This window comes from Chelon labrosus (assembly GCF_963514085.1).
Source record: "Chelon labrosus genome assembly, chromosome: 4".
Taxonomy (NCBI): Eukaryota; Metazoa; Chordata; class Actinopteri; order Mugiliformes; family Mugilidae; genus Chelon; species Chelon labrosus.
In genome coordinates, this window is record NC_140340.1 from 9761860 (window position 1) to 9782109 (window position 20250).

General features: G+C 43.5%; 3 protein-coding genes across 3 annotated transcripts; all 3 read left to right on the forward strand.

The window, feature by feature from the left end:
* The first annotated feature begins 336 nt into the window (after positions 1-336).
* Positions 337-6397, forward strand: fbxo42 (F-box protein 42). Its single transcript, XM_084542425.1, has 10 exons — positions 337-840; positions 1818-2097; positions 2288-2404; positions 2535-2669; positions 3167-3320; positions 3431-3541; positions 4126-4222; positions 4346-4402; positions 4492-4608; positions 4700-6397. The coding sequence occupies exons 2-10, from the start codon at positions 1824-1826 to the stop codon at positions 5753-5755; spliced, it is 2118 nt and encodes a 705-aa protein (XP_084398551.1). The 5' UTR covers positions 337-840; positions 1818-1823; the 3' UTR covers positions 5756-6397.
* A 2889-nt stretch (positions 6398-9286) lies between these two features.
* Positions 9287-15323, forward strand: slc25a34 (solute carrier family 25 member 34). Its single transcript, XM_084542031.1, has 6 exons — positions 9287-9327; positions 9802-10554; positions 12867-12932; positions 13667-13819; positions 13930-14064; positions 14171-15323. The coding sequence occupies exons 2-6, from the start codon at positions 10123-10125 to the stop codon at positions 14357-14359; spliced, it is 975 nt and encodes a 324-aa protein (XP_084398157.1). The 5' UTR covers positions 9287-9327; positions 9802-10122; the 3' UTR covers positions 14360-15323.
* LOC311486892 (transmembrane protein 82-like) lies at positions 14988-18010 on the forward strand (the record flags this gene model as incomplete). The annotated part of the gene is made up of 6 exons (XM_084542909.1): positions 14988-15063; positions 15881-15953; positions 16041-16233; positions 16705-17128; positions 17474-17751; positions 18002-18010. The coding sequence occupies 6 exons, from the start codon at positions 14988-14990 to the stop codon at positions 18008-18010; spliced, it is 1053 nt and encodes a 350-aa protein (XP_084399035.1).
* Between the last annotated feature and the right edge of the window lie 2240 nt (positions 18011-20250).

The following is a 20250-nucleotide window of genomic DNA, read 5'->3' on the forward strand; positions in this document are numbered from 1 at the left end:
AAAACTTTCTCTGTCTTCCTTTTTGTGTTGAAAATGTTTCTCATATTGCTTTTTGCATAATGTTGGTATATAGTGCACATATGCATTATTCACATCAACTTCATAAATGTGGAGAGGAGCAGAATTTGGTCTCTATCCAGCATGAAAACGTATGCACATTAATACTGAATAATATTGAATAAACATGAATAAAAAGTGTGGGATAAGTTATGGATATTAATATCAACCCACAGCAATATTACTCAGCCCAGGAGACCCCAAAATATAGCCAAGAAGAAAAAATTAAAACTGCTGAAATACGTTATCAAGGTTGGATAAAAACTGGTGAAGAAGGCAATGCTTATGTCCTTTTTTATATTTTTAAATGTGACATTGACAACCATTGTTCACAATGGGCTTATTCATAAAAGATGCTTTGACCAATTTCATTGAGACTTCCATGTTTCCATTCTTCCAGTAAATCCTACATCAGCTATCTTACACTGACTTACTGATTGTTTTTTCACATTAGTCTAACTTGTTATGTGCTGAGATTTCACATTATGGTCTGATTTAAAGAAGATATTGTGAAATCTCAACATCCATATGGTCACACGTACATTAGGTTGCCCACAGCAGCAGCTGGGGGCGCAGTGACTGTGGCTGGGGACCCACCCTGGCTGGTACCACAGACGGTCAGCGGCTACCGGAGCGTCGCTGTGCTGCGGAGGACGCTGTTTCACAGAGCGGAAGATGGCGACTGTTTGGAGGCTGCAGAGGAATCTCCGGAGCTGATACCGGGGAGGAGAAGAGGAAAAGATAGACACTCAGAGCCCTGCAAAGAACAGTTCCAAAACAAAGGTATTAACGAGGTTACACAGTTAAATTGACAACATCTCGGGGGGAGACCCTGACAAAGTAACTGGCATTAGGGGCGCACATAGCCTCTGGTGAAGCTAACGTTAGCTAAGATTATCAGCCGTTGACTGAAAATAACGGCTAGCTTGTTAGCTCGTAGGGTGTAACACTGGATGAGGCTGTTTATGTGAAATTACGCCGTGTGGGTTAGACATTAGTGAGAAGTTAGTAAGAAGTAAGAGCTTAACATATTTTGTCCAGCTGTTGTATTGTAAAAAAAAAATGACTAACCTATATCTACAAAACGCTAGCTAAAGGTTCGTTGGTGTTAGCTAACGTTAGCTTGGAAGCTCATGATAAGTTAGCTAGCGTTAGCCAATGCTAGCATATATTCTTTGGATCTTAACGTGAAATCAGCAGCATGAACTGGTCTCATAGCCGGTGAAATTGCAATTCACGACAAAAGCCGCCCCCGGCATAGTCAATTGAAATATGACAAATTTGATTAGTCTTTCTACGTAGCGTTAGTCAGTTTTAGGTGCTGATTAGCATTAGCAGTTCATTATTATACATATTATGTGATGGCTAACGACAGCTAGTTAGACGTAGCTAATGATATTAAGAGGTGCGTGCTATGTGGAGGGGCCAGCTGCTCAGTATAAAGAAAGGGCACCACCCGTTTTAAACAATGGATGTAATAATTAAGCTCTCTAAGCAGTAGATGCTACAAAATTACATGCTGCCATTAGCTTTGCAGTGTCATTTGGTTTACTACAACCCAATTTTGGTTAAGGCTTTCATCCTCAGTATGTTTTAGTATGAGGAATACAGCATATGTGGCAGATATGACAGTTGTGAATCATCAGGAATAAACAACAAATTACCAATTCTAATTAAAACTCTGTTAAGACTAAATGTGGTAAAAATGCTCTTGAATATCAGTGTATACATCCCTTGCATATCTTCTCATGTCTCGACAGACAATAATGTCCCGTTCCCCTGACAATGAAGATGGATACTTTGTTGCCATGGACACAGAGGATGGTGGTACAGAGTCTGCTGGGATAACGGAGGAGGTGGACGCAAAGATGGGGTCCTGCCTGCAAGAAGGGAACATGGACAGCTGTGCCAAAGGAGAGGGGAGAACGATGGTGGAGTTGCCAGAGGAAGTTCTCGAATATATTCTGTCCTTCCTGTCACCTTACCAGGAGCACAAGACTGCCGCGCTCGTGTGTAAGCAGTGGTATCGTCTCATTAAAGGTATGCCTCTCCTGTTTGCGTAAGGTGGACCGGCTGGATTCACTGTGGGGGGGTGTGTGGGGTTTACAGTATGACAGTGGGATGTTAAAAAGACTCCTTTAAATGTGGTCGTGTTCCACGTTCTGCAAGTGGGAACGTCTTTTGTCTCTACTGTGTCTCCTGCTGCTTACTCGTATTTTCTCTGTTTTAGGTGTTGCCTATCAGTGTTACCATGGTTTTTTGAGAGCTGTCCAGGAGGGAAATATCCAGTGGGAAAGTCGCACATACCCATATCCGGGAACCCCGATCACTCAGCGCTTTTCACACAGTCAGTATATCTTGGTGTAACTGTCCTGCAAACAGCTGCACAGATTTGTAAAAAGTCTTCAGTTTAAAATTGTATTTAAAACTGTTAGCTGTTCATTTGTAGCTGATTTATCTTTTCTTGCTGGTTGCAGGTGCATGCTATTATGATTCAAATCAGTCCATGTATGTGTTTGGGGGTTGTACTCAAAGTAGCTGCAATGCTGCCTTCAATGATCTGTGGAGACTTGACCTCAACAGCAAGGAGTGGATCCGCCCTTTAGCCTCAGGTGAGAACTTTACGAGCTGCTAAGACCGTAACTTCATATTGGGGTTTATGAAGGGCAACCGGGGGTGGATAAACTGCCTTTGTGAGTACAGTTGTCAGATGCCTGATTGCAGCAGCTTGACTACACCTTATTTGAGGATGTGAAAGAAATTAGAGTGGAGTGAAATTATTTTACTTGTGCTATTGTATGTTAAGTGCCGTAAGGTTGACGGCTTATTGTGCGTTCTTATGAAATGGCAAGAACTCATGTCTCCTCTACACAGAGTTGCTACTGATAAAGATTTGGTCCACGGCTCAATAAAATAAATGTTTTTAGACATTCTTGCTTCTTATATATATGAGTGTTTCCTGCTGTTGGTTTGTTCGTTTTGCCTTTCTGTTTGGCTTAAGGAATAAGAGACGGCTTAAAAGTGATCCTTTGGATATGCAGTATGTTTATTGGATTATTGATTTATACATTCATACAATATTGTGCTCCTTTTTTTTTTTTTTTTACAGGCTCTTATCCGTCTCCTAAAGCTGGAGCAACTTTAGTGATGCACAAAGATCTGTTAGTGTTGTTTGGAGGATGGACTCGCCCCAGCCCTTATCCACTGCACCAACCCGAAAGGTTTTTCGATGAAATCCACACCTACTCTCCTTCAAAGAACTGGTGAGGTCAAAGTCATCGGCTCAGAAAGTACATTTCTGGCAGATGATTGCTTCAGCTTTTCACTTCAGCTTTTCATCATTGTTGTCCCTTCTTGTGTTCTGTTGTTTCAGGTGGAACTGTATAGTAACGACACATGGACCTCCACCTATGGCTGGCCACTCTTCATCTGTAATCGGGAACACCATGGTGGTGTTCGGGGGATCGTTAGGAGCACGTCAAATGTACGAATGTTTTTCTTTCTCATTGGTTACATATGAAATAGAACAACTTACCTGAAGAAAGAACTCTGTGTATTTTTATGGATTAAAACTGCAGCAGCGGTGACAGGGTATTTGCTTTGCATAGGTGTTTCACCTCGTTGGTAGCAAGTTAAAATGCTATTGATTTCTCATGTGTCAGATGACTAAGTGTATCATTTACCAGGTTGTGTTTTGTAACTTCATCAGCTCCATTACAGCCACCGCCCCTTTCACAACAGTAAGTAACACAAGAAACGAAAGAAACCCACGAATGGAACTGAGCATTTCATGTCAGACTCGGTGCTAACAATTGTTGAACAAGGTAGAATGAGGGAGAATGTGCTTATCCAGCTGCTGAGAAACACGAAGGTGAAAATGCATTTTGGGCCAAACATAGCCGTTGGAGTCTCCGCAACATGTAATTACATTTCTGGGGAAGTGCACTTCAAGCTGTGGAATAGATACGACGTGCAAATGTAAATCAGGCTTTAGACGGACCAAACCAAGATCAGTGCTCGTGCTGGAACACGTCATGATGTTGTTGTACCTCTGTTTGCTTATTTTAGGAGTAATGAAGTCTGGGTTCTGGACCTGGAGCAGTGGTCCTGGTCTAAACCACCCATATCTGGCCCATCACCTCACCCAAGAGGAGGCCAGTCGCAGGTAAGAAGATTTACCCCTACGCCAGATTGTCACGTCTCTTTTGTTTTTTTTTTTCCTCTCCACCTATATTTTCTTATTTTCTTCATGAAATTAAATGAGATGTTGTAAATGTTTTTCCTTTAGATCGTGATTGACGATCAGACGTTGCTGATCTTGGGAGGTTGTGGTGGTCCTAATGCTGTGAGTTTTTTAGTTTTCTTTCTACTTGTGGATATAGAACAACATTTTTAATGTCTGCAGAATTGACTTGTTCTTTTCTCTTGTTGAAGCTTCTTAAAGATGCCTGGCTCCTCCACATGGATGCACCACCATGGAGGTGGCAGCAGCTGCAGGTGGAGAACGAGGATCACGGGGCCCCAGAGTTGTGGTGTCACCCAGCTTGTAGGGTAAGTGTGCGACTCGGCGCTCAGTTCTGTGCGTATGTGTAACAACTGGCTACTAATGTGTCCTTTTTCCATATTCTTCTTTTACCACCAGGTGGGCCAGTGTGTGGTAGTTTTCTCACAGGCTCCTTCTGGCCGTGCACCGCTCAGCCCAAGTCTTAACTCTCGGCCGTCCCCCATAAGTGCCACACCTGCCCCTCTGGGCCCCGAAGCGCCTTCCCTGCGCTCTCATTCTCCTGTTCGGAGCGGGGCCGCTGGTGTTGTTCTGGGAGCTGTAGAAGAGGCTCCATGTGTAAACGGGCGATGGGGCACTCTGAGACCTCGGCCTTCAGCGAGAGGAGGTGCCAGAGAAGGGAGCCCGTCCTCATCCCAGCAACCATCCCCTTCTCAGGGCCCAGACAGCCCTCCTCTTCCTCCACTTCCTCCGTTATTAAATGGATCCTCCCCTTCGCCCCGGACCAGCCCATCCCAGGCTGCTTCTCCCCCCTCTCGCCCTCACCTGCCTTCCTCCACAGACTATGGCTGGGATTCTCCACCCTCTGCTGCTCACCATCCTGAGGTTCCCAGCACTAACGGCCTGCATACGCCTCCCTCAGGCTCCCCACGCACTCCCCCAGGAGCAGTGTCCCCTGCTGCCTTACGACGAGGGCTGGAGGCAGTGAAAAACAAATCTTCCTCATCTTTGCCGTCTTCGTCGTCAGCGTCTTCCCTCCAGACACAGGGGGTTTCTCCTGGAGGAGGAAGCGGCGGAGGAGCGGGTCCTCCAGGCACCCCTCCGTCATCCTCCTCCAGCCCTCCACAGGCTGCGGGAGCTGACGGACATGCTATCCCTCCTATTGCTCGCCGCCTCGGTCATCATCCGCCGCAGAGCCTGAACGTAGGAAAACCTCTGTACCAGTCTCTCAACTGCAAGCCCATGCAGATGTATGTGCTGGATGTGTCACGGGCCAAATCCGCTGGGGTGGTGTCCTGGAGAGTTTACGGGAACGGGACTCCCGCTGCGGTTACAGGGCCCCCGGAGACCAGCCTTCACACCGTAGTACAGGGCAGGGGAGAGCTCATCATCTTTGGGGGCCTCATGGACAAAAAACAGAATGTGAAGTACTACCCTAAAACCAATGCCTTGTACTTTGTACGAGCTAAAAGGTAATGCAGCTCCAGGCAGGACTGGGAAGACAGACGCTCTGCCCTGTGACCACACAAGGGAACTGACACACAAGGCCTTTTCCCCCATAGGAAGGATTATGAGAGAAGGACATAATCAGTGCTAGATGTTTCACTTCAGAAATTCACTATTCTCCCTTCTGCCTACTGCAAGCATTCAAAAGAAAACACTTTAACTACACTTTGATAAAAACATTTGCTTGAATGAGGATTATGACTGTGTGTGTGTGTGTTTGTGACTGCAGTGATTAGTGAGGACTGGTGAAGAGGATTTTTTTTTAATTTTATTTTTTGTTCCCCAAAAGGCGAACAACCAAACAATAACATTTCTGTTTTTCTGTGTCACCCTCCTCTGAACTCTGGAGAGAGAGAGAGGAACTCTGGAAGAGCGGACACTGTTGACAGAGGCGGTTGACGACTACCTTGCTTTTTGTATCACTCTTTAAGCCTGCAATGTTTACATTGAGTATGATTGCGCGTGTGTGTGTGTGTGTGTGTGTTTGTATGCACGGTGGTGGCGGTGGTTAAAAGTTGTTGGGTAATGTGTGTCAGGAGCCATGGTGGCTGAAAGATGTGGCACTGTACTATAAACATAGTTAAACAATAAATGCCTCCATGTCTGATCTGTGGCCGTCTTGACATTTGTTTCCTATCAACGTATCGACCTGACGCGGCTGAGTTTGTCTTTGACTAAAAGGTGTCGGTCTACTAGTAGATGGAGTTTGCTCAGTTGTCGATAGATTAAGAAGAGAATAAACTTTGAACTCTTACACCAGCCTGTATAAGAGGCAGCAAAGAAAAAAAGGATATAACTTAAAGTGATATTTATATGAAACTCATTGTTAATACTGAAATACGTCTGGATTTGTAGCAGCTATATGCAGCTTAAGCAGTGCTATTATTAAAATAGTCTTTTTAGGTTTCTTGGATTGATTCCTTCAGTCTGCTTGTTAAATTTTGGCACCAAGATTCAAACAGAGTATTATAATACACTGTCTGGCCAAAAAAAAAAAAAAAGTTTTCCACCTGGATTTAACTACACAAATAGGTATGAGCCTCCTATTGGATAATTACTGCATGTGTGATTATCTTTCAGCTGGAAACAAGTTATTTAACCCCAACTGATGCAATGAGTAGCATCTTATTTCTTAAACAACCACGTTGAAAGACACATCCCGTGGTCGTGGGAAAAGAGGTTAGTCTGTTTGAGAAGGGTCAAATCATTGGTATGCATCAAGCAGAGAAAAACATCTAAGGAGACTGAAGAAACTACTAAAACTGGGTTAAGAACTGTCCTATGATCTGGGGTTGCTGCAGTTGCTCAGGTCTAGGTTCAGCAACATTATGTGTCCAAAGAATGAGGTCAGCAGACTACCTGAATATACTGAATGACCAGGTTATTCCATCAATGGATCATATTCCAAGATGACAATGTCAGGATTCATGGGGCTCAAACTGTGAAAGAGTGGTTCAGAGCATGAGACATCATTTTCACACGTGGATTGGCCACCACAGAGTCCAGACCTTAACCCCATTGAGAATCTTTGGGATGTGCTGGAGAAGGCTTTGTGCAGTGGTCAGACTCTCCCATCATCAATACAAGATCTTGGTGAAAAATTAATGCAACACTGGATGGAAATAAATGGATGACATTAATGCAACACTGGATGACATTGTAGAAGCTTATCGAAACGATGCCACAGCAAATGCGTGCTGTAATCGAAGCTAAAGGTGGTCCAATGAAATATTAGAGTGTGTAATCTTTTTTTTTTTTTTTTTTTTTTTGGTCAGGCAGTGTATAAAGCCCATAGGACAGGAGTGTGATAAGTTGATGTATGTGAATTAATGAAACCAAAATACTTAAAGAAATATGACACCAGGGTGATTTTGAGATTTGAAACTGCACCTCATGAAATTACCTGGAATAATAAAAGGGTAGTTCACACCACATATGCAAAGAGAAATGGATTATAAGTAAAACAATCAGAAAGTTTTAACAGTGAGTATTCAGTTCAAACTATACAAATCACATCTGAACTACTCCCCCATTTATTGTATATTGTGACAAATTAAGTCTCAAACATGAACATCTATCATAAAATAAAAAATTAATGAATTACAGTTACTAAAGGATTTTATGGTTAGATGTACAAACCTGACTGAGACCTATCCATACAGAGTGATGTCCTCTGTGATTGTGGCAAAAGGCACATCTACTAAAACTGACTTTTAAAAGGGCTGAATACTTACACAATCACGCACTGTACATTATGTATATGTAATTAACTGACATTATATAGATAGATCTTTATTGTCATTCAAAATACACACCACAGGTGCACACATGAACGAAATTTCATTGCAAACCGCTGAAATAGCAACGCTTAAGGCACAAGTACTTAAATAAAAGTGTCTAAAAACAAAACAATAAAAAGCATAAAAAAACAAACAGTAAAAAAGTAATAAAGTAATAAACTGCATAAGAATAGCACACTGGATTATTGCACTGAAATGATTGCACTGGATTATTGCACTGAAATGATTGCACTGGATTATTGCACTGGATATTGGATCATCCTCAAACCTGACAACAGACTACAGACTATTTGCAGTTCAGAAGTCTTATGGCCTGAGGTATGAAGGTGTTGCAGAGCATGGCTGTTCTGTTCTGCACCTCATTCTGCGGTACCTCCTGCCATGGGGCAAGCAGAGAGAACAGGCGACATCATCTTGCAGACATTTGTTTTCACTTTAATGGCAAAGCTTTTTTTTGTAAATTCTTGCAAACAAAACACGAATTATAATGACTATGACTGAGTTTATTAAAGAAATAATAAAAGGTGATCATTTTTACAGGTGCTCTCCTTTCTCTGGACGTTCAGAGGTGTTTGGAGAACTTTTACTCTGCAGAAACGGCGGCCTCTAGCGGCTGTTTATAGAACTAGAAAAGAAAATGGGTCATTTAATTTGCGCGTAACAACTTTTGCTCCAAATACAATTTTATGGTTAACACATTTTACAGCATGTGTTTACCTTACAACATTTTACAGCATTCATATATATATATATATTTTATTTATTTATTTATTTTTAAAACAGTATTGCTATCATTTCTAAAAAATAATTTCAAGCTGAAAATAAAAATGCTAAACACAGTTGTTCGCATAAACTTTTTTTTTTTTTTAATTAAATTAAAATGTGCAGAAGTAAAGACAGTGCACTGGTTTGTTTGTTTGTTTGTCTCCTATAATTATCAGCGGATTAACCTCCTCTCCCTTCCCCTCAAACGCCTGCCCCCCTCCTCTCTTCATCTCTCACCAACAATAACCTTTTACCCAGAGAGATCCTATAGGAGCGGAGCAGGGGGCAGTTCGGATCTGAGCCGCTTGATTCGCGCAGACTCCGGGCTGTGGTGAGGTGGCAGACAGGGCTTGAAGTGCATTGGCTCTGACCCCAAGCAGAGGGAGGAGACTTTGACAATGAACGTGCTGAGGGCACATGTTTACAATATGATGGGGGAGAGAGGAAGAATGGAGCAGCACGGGATCATTGAACACTGTGAGTTTCTCTGTGAAGTTAGCAGATGCAAGAGATTGTTTTCTAACAGCCAATACGCCACTGAGAGGAGTTTTCTCTTTGAGCGCGTTTGGTACTTGTCCTGTGCATGTCTGTGTGGTTGCAATTTGGGTTTGAATGAATCTGACTGCAGTGGTGTATGACATGCTTGTGTCAGGTGACTTACTTTCTGATTTTAAATGATTGATTTGCTTTTAAACCTAGCTGTGCTTTCTCCTTTGCACTTTCAGCTGTAATGTAGAATGATTTAGTTGATCTGCAGGATGAGAGAGAGAGAGAGAAATATTATCTGACAGGTTTTTAAAATGTGCCATGTGAGCGGAAACCTGAATGTTACCATACCAGGAGACAATTACAAGAGCTCTTTGTCCTTATCTGTAGGGCTGGGCCTTGGTAAACATACCTGAACGTTATAAGTCAAAATGTTTTCTTAATCTTGCATGAATTCTCCTGCAGATGGTGCCTCATGTGAGTGGACTCAGAGCCAAGGAAGCTAACGAAAGTCACTACAGAAGCACGGCAGAGAGGTGCAGGATCCTGCAGTGTCATAGGAGGAACATGTTGATTAGATATTGAACGAATTATCACAGAAGCTGATGTTTCTGCCTTTACTGTACTGTACTGTACCAAGCACAATACACCACTTCCTGTTCTGAACCAAGGAGGGAAGAGTCAGTCAGGACAAACTGTGAAGATCATTTCTCAGGGATGACCAGTGCTCAGCTGCTGAAAACGTCCTCTGAAGAGTCTGTGTTTTGAGCCCAGTCTTCCCACAGTATGGCATCCACTGTGTCCACCGTCCCCCGTGGCGTTTTCGGCCCCTCGCAGCGCCCTCCAACTGTCTGGCCTCCTCTGGACTTTGTCCTGGGCGCTTTTGCCTGCTGTGCAGCCTGCGTGTTCACCAATCCGCTGGAGGTCGTGAAGACCCGGCTGCAGCTTCAGGGGGAGCTCCGTGCGCGGGGATCCTACCAGAGACACTACCGGGGAGTCTTGCAGGCCCTCTGGGTGGTGGGCCGCACGGATGGGCTCCGGGGCCTGCAGAAGGGGCTCTCTGTGGGGCTGATCTACCAGGGTGTGATGAACGGTGTGAGGCTGGGCTCTTACTCCTACTGTGACGCTCTCGGTATCACCTCGTTCCACGGGGGCAGTCTGCTGTCAGGAGCAGGGGCCGGGGCTCTGGGTGCCTTCATTGCTTCTCCTGCTTACCTGGTAAGTATAAAGTCTATTCTTTTTATTGCATCCTCATAGTCAATGTTTTAGTGATCAAGAAGAAGAAAAACTTATGGAGACACGGCAGCAGTGTTTTCTACCTAGACGCAGTATTTTTTGCTTGTGACCCCTCATCACAATCGTGCAGGCCTGAGTTCATGTGAAAAGTAATTGATTTTATTCATTTTTAGAAAGTTGAAAGTGAATATTCAAAAAATGTTGGATGAATAAATCTTTTATGGTCCTTTTTTTCTTATTTCCTACCCTGGAAATCGTCTCGTGATCTTAAATATTCATTTAATGTCTTGGCTTTCAGGGTAAACACAGAAGTTACTGTTTGTGCATAATGCTGAACAAGATTCACCTCTTATGCTCCTCTTCTCTGTCAATATTTAAAATACGTTCCTTAAATATTCTACCAGGCGTCGGTCATTATGTCATTACGATGCCGTCTTTTGAACAGCGTCTGCCGTGTGGGTGAACTGGGTCAAAAACTGAACCTCAGAGTAAATTGAAACCTCACGTAGCGCGTAGGGAAGATTAGGTTACACTCAGCATTACACACACACGCTAAAGCACTAAATAATTAACGGCTCACACGACTGACATTAGCTAAAAGACGAGAAGAGAGCGAACGCAGAAAGATGATCTGGGTAACTGTGCTCTGAGGCAAACACCAGATATTAATCAGAAGGTTTCACCACTGATCAAACACAGTTGGAACCGATCGCGTCAAAGCACGTCGTCGTCAAACTGTTTGTTTCCATTTTATCTGTGACCCTTGACCCTGGTGACAAAGAGCCACTAAGTCAGATTAACAACATGCAGTGTTGTAATGTTACATCACGTTGTCAGCTTATACACTTCTGAAGCCCGTACAGCTACACAAATAAAGATTAATGATCTTTGCATACGCCTCACATAGACTTTAAAACTATTTTCGGTTTGTGCTATCTTTCCTCAAACCCAAGAAGAGACCTTACATGCTTCCAGTGTATGCAACAGGAAGACTAAATCTGCAGCCCACAATTCTGTGTAAAACACATTGAACACAGTTTAGTTTAGCTAAATTTAACAAATCAAGTGGATACCTTCCAGAGGTATTGTGTTGTTGTGTTCATACATAAAAAAGAGATCCATTTAAAATCAGTCTGGATAGAGTACAGAGACAGATAACTGTTTCAATGCACATAAGGGCATGTCAGTATTGCTGTATTATAGGTTTTAACAGCAGGTTTTCTGAACCACTAAAGGGGAAAACAATATCCGTTAAAATAAAGAGAAACAAAACTGTAAAGGTACAAATTAAACCTGACATTGTTAACCATCTGCATTTGGCCTGAACAACAAAAACAAGAGACACAAAAGCTCCCCGGGTCACTTTCAAAGTAGTCTCAAATGTCTCGAGTCTATTTTTGTCCGGTGCGATGGTTTCTGGGGCAAAGTAACGGTGCATGGATGTGTTGTTTAAAGTTGACCATTCAATATAATGATAAAACTGAGTCAATACATATCGACGGGTGGCCTTTACCCCTCTGTCCCCTTGCCATCTCCACGTCCAGGCCCGGACCAGCTTTGCTTTCTCAGAACACACACGAGTTTAATTTGCTCTTAAACCAGCTGAAACTCAAAGAGCTCACGTTGTCTGTTTGTTTAACATGTGTTTTCACGTTCGCACCGGCCTCAGGTGTCCTGATTTACGGCACCTTTTTTTTATGAACGTCCGCTTTTATACGAGCGTAGTAGTGTTGTTGTTTTTCTGCCTCAGCTGTCAGTCGGGGCAGTTTTAAACCCATCTCAACCTTTTGCACCGTCATGGAAAGGCAGTATTATCGGATGTCATGCGTGTGTCTATATCCAGGTCACTAAATATACCCTGCACGTTGCTTCTGCCCGACCCGCCGCTGCCAAAAATATGATATGGCTCCTTCTGTGTGTTGCTGGCAGTGAATGAATGAATGAAGGAGAGGTGAAGGTTAAATGTCTTTATTCAAAGTACGATACAGTAGGAGTGGACATGGAAAGTTTAGCAGATGTTTTCTTGTTTTTGTGTACGCGTCAGCAGTTTCATCGTTGAGGTTTGATGTCAATGAGTCACTGATGACATTGGTTCGACCAGTTCGTGGAAGAGTGCACATTACGTGACTCATACCTGGTGAACATTAGCAGAGTTACCTGTAATTCTCACATGATTCAATCCTGGCAGCTGACTCAGACATTATTAAACTTGGAGAGGAGTGTAGTTATGTACATTCAGGTCTTAAAAAAAAAAAAAAAGATGTTAAAACATATGTGCTGTGTTTTCTTCACAGGTGAAGACCCATCTGCAGGCTCAGACTGTGACGGCCATAGCAGTAGGTCACCAGCATAACCACCTGGTAAGGTTCAAAACAAGACGCGTGAAAGTTGTTTTTATTATTTCATAGTATGATTTCAATTGAGCAGAAGAAGCATTATTAATATCCACTAACATTTCTGTGTTGTAGTTGGTGTGCTAAAGTTGAAACCCATTAGATACACATAGTTCCACTTAAGTGCTTTTCAGTTATTTCTATTTATAATGAATAAAGTTTAATAATTAGAACAACTTCTTTAAAATGCATGCATGTTATTTGGCGTATAAAAAGTTCATAATACCGTCAGAAATTATCCAGAGAGATTTTTGCATGACAACTAAAAAGAGTGAATCAAGCTGTAGTTCATGGTTGACATATTAACAGGCGTCTTCAGCCTTATAAGGACTGTCTCTGCAGATATAAACTGCACTTGACCGACAGCTTCCTCACACTTATCTCGGGTTCAATGTGGCTGTTAATGCGGCACATCGTACCCTGGGATTATTATTAGTCGTACAGACTTATGTAACCATTCAGCATGTTGCCCTCTGAAATGTATTGAGCTTCTGTTTCTGAATCCGATCTTTTTTCTGATCCGATTTCTTCCAAGGTATGACCTAACAGTATATGATTAAAAAAGGTATTTCAAAACACCAGAAAGTGCCTTATATAAATAATGTTTGTATTAATACACGCTACTTCCACACAATAGAAGAACATAAACAGAATGATTAAGTGCCTAAATCCACCGACGCCTTTGTTTTCGTCCTTCTCAGGGAGTGTCTGATGCCTTTGTGACCATCTATAGAAGAGAAGGTTTAGTTGGTCTCTGGAGGGGCGTGAACGGGGCCGTGCCCCGAGTCATGGTTGGATCGGCTGCTCAGCTGGCAACCTTCACCTCGGCCAAGGACTGGGTGTCACATTCCCAGGTAGATGTGATGAACGGCAGGCATTTTTCCAGCACGTGTAGCCCAACAGCTGCTGTCACCTTGTCAGCCGAACGTCAGTTAATCACCACTTTCTTTTCCGTCTCCTTCAGTTGTTTAGTCCAAACAGCTGGCTCACGGCGCTGATGGCCGCCGCGATCAGCGGGGTCGCTGTGGCCGTCACCATGACGCCGTTTGACGTCATCAGCACGCGGCTCTACAACCAGCCGGTGGATGAGTTTCGGAGGGTGAGTTTGAGTGGTCTCCGTTTGTCACTCTGTGTTTTCTAGATAAATCCAAGATAAAGCAAAACCAGTGAAGACTTACAGTATGTTCTCCTTATCTGCTTCGTAGGGACAGCTGTACCACGGATTTTCAGATTGTATGCTGAAGGTGTGCCAAGCTGAGGGCCTGCTGGGATTGTACAAAGGCATGGGCCCCGTCTTCCTTCGACTGGCCCCTCACACGGTGCTCAGCATGCTGTTCTGGGATCTGATGAGGCAACAGACAATAAAGAGCAACCAGAGCCAGAGAAGAACCTAAAACACCCAAACGCCTGCACGTTGTATGTCCGACCGGGCACGGCTGAAGCTGTTCTGAAGATGTTCTTGCTGAGAGTTAGTTGAGAATTGATTGATAGCACTTTACGTTTGTTTGAACATGAAGTTATCTTAGCATACTTGGTTAGCATAACAATAAAAGTAACAATATCCAGCTACCAGAGCCAATGAAGTTCACTCATTAACACTTTATATCTTGTTTGTTTAATCAGTGCTAAAAACAGAAGTGTCAAAGTGTTTATTCACCATTTCACAGAAAGTTACGCACTGGACTGTTCAGTGGCTGCAACACTTAACTTCCTGGTGTCGAGAGTTTCTCTGCTCAAAACCAGGAAACAGTGTTTCTATCCTCTTGTGTGTGATATAACATGTTAATCAACAAACGTTTACATGTGCTGGAACCATCTGACCGATCCAGTCTTTTTCCTTTTCAGTGTTTGTGCTAAGCTAAGCTAACATCTGCTTGTCGTGGCTTCACATTTGCTCTACGTACGCGAGTGCTGTATCGAACACCTCTTCTAACTCCCCTCCGGAAAGCACATGAATGAAATGTCAGACTTCTGCTTTGTGGGACTCGTTCTGCCCGTGCGGAACTCAATCAAGATGGACGAATGTTGCACGGACTCCCGGACCATTTGAGAAGAGCTATTCTCGATGAACTATCAGGTTCTTTTAATACCTCAAACAGTGAGTGCCGATGACTTGAAGAACAACACTGCATTATTAAAACTGTTTTTCACGTTTATAATCCTGCAGGGCTGCTGTATGTTTCCCTGTTTCATGGCTAATTCTAGTTGCCTTGTCTATAAAATAGCAATAATAATAATCTGATGGTGATTTTTTATTTTTATCTACTGTACCTGCTGTAAAGCCAAAAAAGCTATTTGATTTGAAGTTATTATTCACATACGTTTTAACCTGTGGGTACGTCTGGCCTTTGAACAGCAATAAATAACAGCAATAAAGATATTTTTTTTGTACGAAATGTGTTAAATGTGTTTCTTATTCTCAGTGCTGCATCTTTTCAGAGCTGTTGTTATCCATGTGTGATTTTATTGAGTCTACTTGAAGGCTGATTTGAAAACCTAATCATCTTTTAATCAGGAGTCGAAAAGACTGACAAATGCAATCTAATCACATTTGACCTCTGAACCTTTGGAGACATGGAGCTCACTAAGACTTGATCAGTGGGAAGAAATAAAGACAAAAAGAAATCTCTTGCAAAGGTTTGGCTCAGAGGAAGTCGGCTTTCAAACTGAAGTGACATGAGCGAGAAATTATAGCAGCCTACGCTACAAGGAAGACGTCAAGATGTTTCTCCCTTTCTCCTGGATACTTGGAACCTCTGACTGGATGTCTTTTGATTTAAACCCAATTGAATGCTTTTTTCAAGGTCATATGACAAAATGTTTTAAGTCTCATTGCAATAACACGTTTAAATTCTCTGCACTCCTCTCTAATGTGCTTTCTTTACATGCTTATTTTTGGTCGTGGTGTTTTGAAGGTCTCGTAGGTGCATGTGGAATATCGGTGCTGTGCAACCTGATAAGAGTTTATAACTTCATTCAAACGTGCAGGTGAGTTTATACTTTGGGAAGTGAGGGGAAAAGAAAAGTGTACTGAATTTCAGCACACAGTTACTCTCTGATTTTCTCTGCACACAGTGATTCTGAAACTGAGAATGGAAGTAAACAGAGGTCGTCCTCATTGGGCAGTCCTCTAGAGGGGAACTGGAGAGCCGCTGTGCAGTTCTGGTCCCTGGCTGTCCTCTTGTCTCTGGTGGGCTCCAGGGTTTCTTCTCTGATAGTGCTGGAGTTTTCACTCAGAGCTGTTTCTGCCTGGGTGTCGGCCGGACTGGTGGGTTCCTCAGATGGTGCAGCTCCATTAACACTTCTCCATTATTTCTGGCTCGTTTAATATCCGATTCAACATCTGCTTTGATTGTTTGTTCTTGCGTTCATACATATACATATATATCCGGGGTCCGGATCCATGTGCCGACTGGGCCTTTCTGTGTGGAGTTTGTGTGTTCTCCTTGTGTCTGCGTGGGTTCTCTCCGGGTACTCTGGCTTCCTCCCACCATCCAAAGACATGCTCTTCAGGTTAATTGGTGATTCTAAATTGGCCGTAGATGTGCATGTAGGTGTCCACGGTCTGTCTCTCTGTGTTAGCCCTGCGATAGACTGGAGGCCTGTCCAGGGTGTACCCCGCCTCTCGCCCGATGACAGCTGGGATAGGCTCCAGCCTCCCCACGACCCTTAACAGGACAAGAGGTTACAGAAGATGAATGACTGAATGAATATATATTCTGTCTTTTTCTGTATTCAGGATACCAGGGGCAGAGGTCTAGATCAGCTCCTTATCCAGAGTCAGTTTTCCCTGGGCTGCAGCCTCACCTGTACTCTGGTCTTCCTCCATCAGGGGGCTCCACACAGCTCCCTCAGCTTGTTTCTGGCAGCCGCTCTCAGCTGGGCACTGGCAAGTGTCAGCCACAGTCTGTGGGACCATGTGGCCAGGCTCTACCCGCTGCACAGCACAAACCGTTACTGTGGGAAGTGCATCAGCCTCCTGACCTCCGGACACACCATACTGGCTTCACTGCAAAGAGCGGTTATCTTGGCCTTCGCTCTAGCTACTGTGGCTTCAACCGCTACGGTTTATGAGCACTTCATGTCCCAGAAGGATGCTCTGAAGTTCTGGACTCCACTGACACTCTGCTACACTATGCTGGTGGTCTACATTCAAGGTGATGGTCGGAGCAGCTGTGTCGAGAATGAAACTGCTTCTTGGATAACTTTCCCCCGAAGAGGAGACTAGCTTGGTCTGCCGCGCACAGCGATAAATAAGAAATACAAGACGAGTCAGGTCACAGCAGACAACATAATGAGAGACACACAGCCACAGCAGTGGGAACACCAGCACACAAACTATGACATATTCCAAGAGAAACTAAGTTCAAAATGATGTGAAAAATAGAGGCAGACCTGGTAACGACATAGTAACAAATATGAAATAGGAAATTATGTCAAAAATGCAAATTATGTCTAAAAGAAAAAGAAATCATTGCATAACTTCTTTTTTTTTTCCTCTTACACAGAGGATCAGCATCGGCAGACTGGCACAGAGTCTCTCGTGCACACTGTGGTGATGCGACTGGGAGCTCTGCTGGTGCTCATGCTGACTGTGGGCAACTGGTCTGACGTCCTCCACGTCCTCATCACTTTTCTGGGAGAAGCAGTGTGTCTGCTGCCCTCTCAGGATCTGCTGCAGGCTGCGCTAGAGGTCTTTGTCAATCATCTCTTTCACTCACAAACTCTTATTTACCTACACACAACTGCCCTTCGCTTTGTTTTAGTTGCCATTTGTACTACTTCTGTATTGACTATAAAAACTTTTTTCATTTTTAGGAGGAAGAAGAGACCAGCGTGAGCAAATATGAAGAGAGCTCCAGTCACAAAACATGCACAAGGCAAACATCAGCAGATGAAAGCTAACGCTGCTCTGAAACCCAACGTCAAATAACAATAACTACCTCAAATGGCAAGACGTGCCATATTATCAATAAATAAGGATTTTTAGATCCGAACATTGTGGCATAAAATTGTGTCCTTGTCTTGTTTTACAGAGAGACTGAAGCTAGTTCGATCCTTCATATAATACAAGCTAAATACTGTCAAGCTGCATAATAACTACTCCGTGGTGTACAAAACGAGAAAAAGAATGCGGAGGAAAATCTGAAATCTGTGTGCCTATGCATGTGCTAGAATACAATACAGATGAGCAGAAATATGAAGACATATATTTAAAATATTTAAAACTGTCCACGAGCCAGTCAGGCATGAAGGTTAGATCTCAAGTATGCGCCGCACAAACTGATTTCAGATCAGATATTTTACTCGGCTACTTTTGAGAAGACGGTGACCGAGTAACCTTCAGTTCAAACGTCAAATGTTAAACATGGTTCTTGCTTTTACGAGGAATACACAGTGACTACTCCGAGGAGTATGTAGGAAATGCAGATGAACTGGTTAGGAGAGTTTTAAGATGGTTGTCACAAAATGGGTCCATGTGTGGTGACTACTTAAATGGGCACTCAGCAGTTTTACACATTCAGTTTAGATTCAGTTTTATTCATTTATATAGCCTCTATAATAATGCAAATTGTCTCAAGATGCTTGATGAACCCAGAGCCTGAAACCCCTTGAGCAAGCACCAAGGAAAAACTCCCTTTAGACCAGAGGAGCAGAGCCCAGCTCATATATGAGGGGAACCATCTGCTTGAGACTGACTGGATAGAGAGAAGAGAAGAGAGGGGATGAAGAGAAGAAGAGATTATCAATATTAATTGTAGAAACACTTAGTGAGTATAGGGTGAGCTCATAAATTAACTGTTATATGAATAAACAAGAGCACAGTGGCACAAAAGTAGTTCTATCACATGAAGATAGGCTCATTATAAGAGGTGCTACTCATCTTCAAATTGTTGGTTAACTCTAACACTGGTGAAGTTAAAGTGGTTCCATCGTGGTTATTTCAGCTTGAGCTTCAATAAAAATCTTGCATGATAAATTGGAGGTGTGGGATGTTGTTGAAGAGGCATTAGTGGCCCCTGATGGAGGACTACTTCTAGTTGGATTTAAGGGCCATGTGCGTCTTCTGGTGTTTTACTCTTGACAGAAACTAAAAGCCAGATTATCTTGGCTTTTGCTGCTCTCACCGCTAACCCAAAGTAATTTTATTTGTCTTGAGAAACATTTGGTTAAAGTAAGTGTTTCTCTCTGGGTAGTAACTTTTCCACGCCTCCAGTTACAAACTCAGCTTACTCATCGCTGAATTGTAAACATGCAATTGTTTCCCCTCCAACATCTATTGTGTTTCCTCCTCTTCCTTTGGCTTCCTTTCTTTTCTCTTGAGCCTCTTGCCACCAGAAAGCTGAGCACAAAAGCTTAAAACTATGCATTGTGATGTTGGTGAGTGAATTGAAAAGTTATGCTGCTATAAGCAGCGAAGAGGCTCAGGGGGTTGATGAGGATTTTGGCTGTCGGAGGGCGGAGCGTGGAGGTCTGGGGATTGTGTCATCAGTAGGCATGCTCCCTCCTGCAGCCGTGACATCACTGCAGCATTCCTTTCCACGGAGCTGGAACAACAGAGACCCCCATCACTCGCCCTCATCGCCATCTCCTGTTAACCCTCTCCACGCATTCCTGCCCCACTCCTCTTTCACTCTAACCCACATCGGCCAGGGGAGTTTGAACTGGTTTCTCACTCCATCCTCGTCCTTGGAGAGGAGTGGACCTCGCAGGCTTTGGCCCCAAAGTCTAACCACAACATTTGCTGATCTGCAGACTTGATATTGCTTAGACTCGCTCTGATGGAGCGCTGCAAACACAACAAAGCAACTTTTTCATGGCTCGCACGGACATCACTCGCTCGCTGTTCCCCCCTCTCCTAATATACCAACATCTCCGCTTGCACAATTGCACAATGCCCTGATTCATTGCACTGTAACACTGCTTCTGCTGCTGCTGCTGCTGCACGGCTGGAGACAAAAAAAAAAAACTTCGTCATGGGAGTCTGATAAAGTCCGCCGCATGTGCTCAGAGGACGTGCTCTGCTCCAGACGTTGGTAAGGCCCAGATGGAGGCAAATGCCATGAGACACTGATAGTGAGTCAAGGCTAAAGTGATATAATGTTGTGGGGGAAGGGAAGAAGGAAAGAGGGAGAAGAAAAAAGGGAGGCAGACTCAATGAGGGAGGTAGGGAAAATAAAGCTGACAGAACAATAAGGCAGAGCTGCACAGGGGAGAGAAAAAGGACAGTTTGAGATAGTGAAGTTTTGGGAAAGGCAGGTACGGTCACATCCTGCTGGCATGC

What these genes read in the sequence shown, in the direction of transcription:
- fbxo42 (XM_084542425.1), top strand. Translation starts at nt 1,824, where the DNA reads ATGTCCCGTTCCCCTGACAATGAAGATGGATACTTTGTTGCCATGGAC. An exon ending in GTGGTATCGTCTCATTAAAG is followed by an intron (nt 2,098 to 2,287) that starts GTATGCCTCTCC and finishes TCTCTGTTTTAG; the next exon opens with GTGTTGCCTATCAGTGTTAC. An exon ending in CAAGAGGAGGCCAGTCGCAG is followed by an intron (nt 4,223 to 4,345) that starts GTAAGAAGATTT and finishes TTTTTCCTTTAG; the next exon opens with ATCGTGATTGACGATCAGAC.
- slc25a34 (XM_084542031.1), top strand. Translation starts at nt 10,123, where the DNA reads ATGGCATCCACTGTGTCCACCGTCCCCCGTGGCGTTTTCGGCCCCTCG. An exon ending in GTCACCAGCATAACCACCTG is followed by an intron (nt 12,933 to 13,666) that starts GTAAGGTTCAAA and finishes CGTCCTTCTCAG; the next exon opens with GGAGTGTCTGATGCCTTTGT. An exon ending in CGGTGGATGAGTTTCGGAGG is followed by an intron (nt 14,065 to 14,170) that starts GTGAGTTTGAGT and finishes TCTGCTTCGTAG; the next exon opens with GGACAGCTGTACCACGGATT.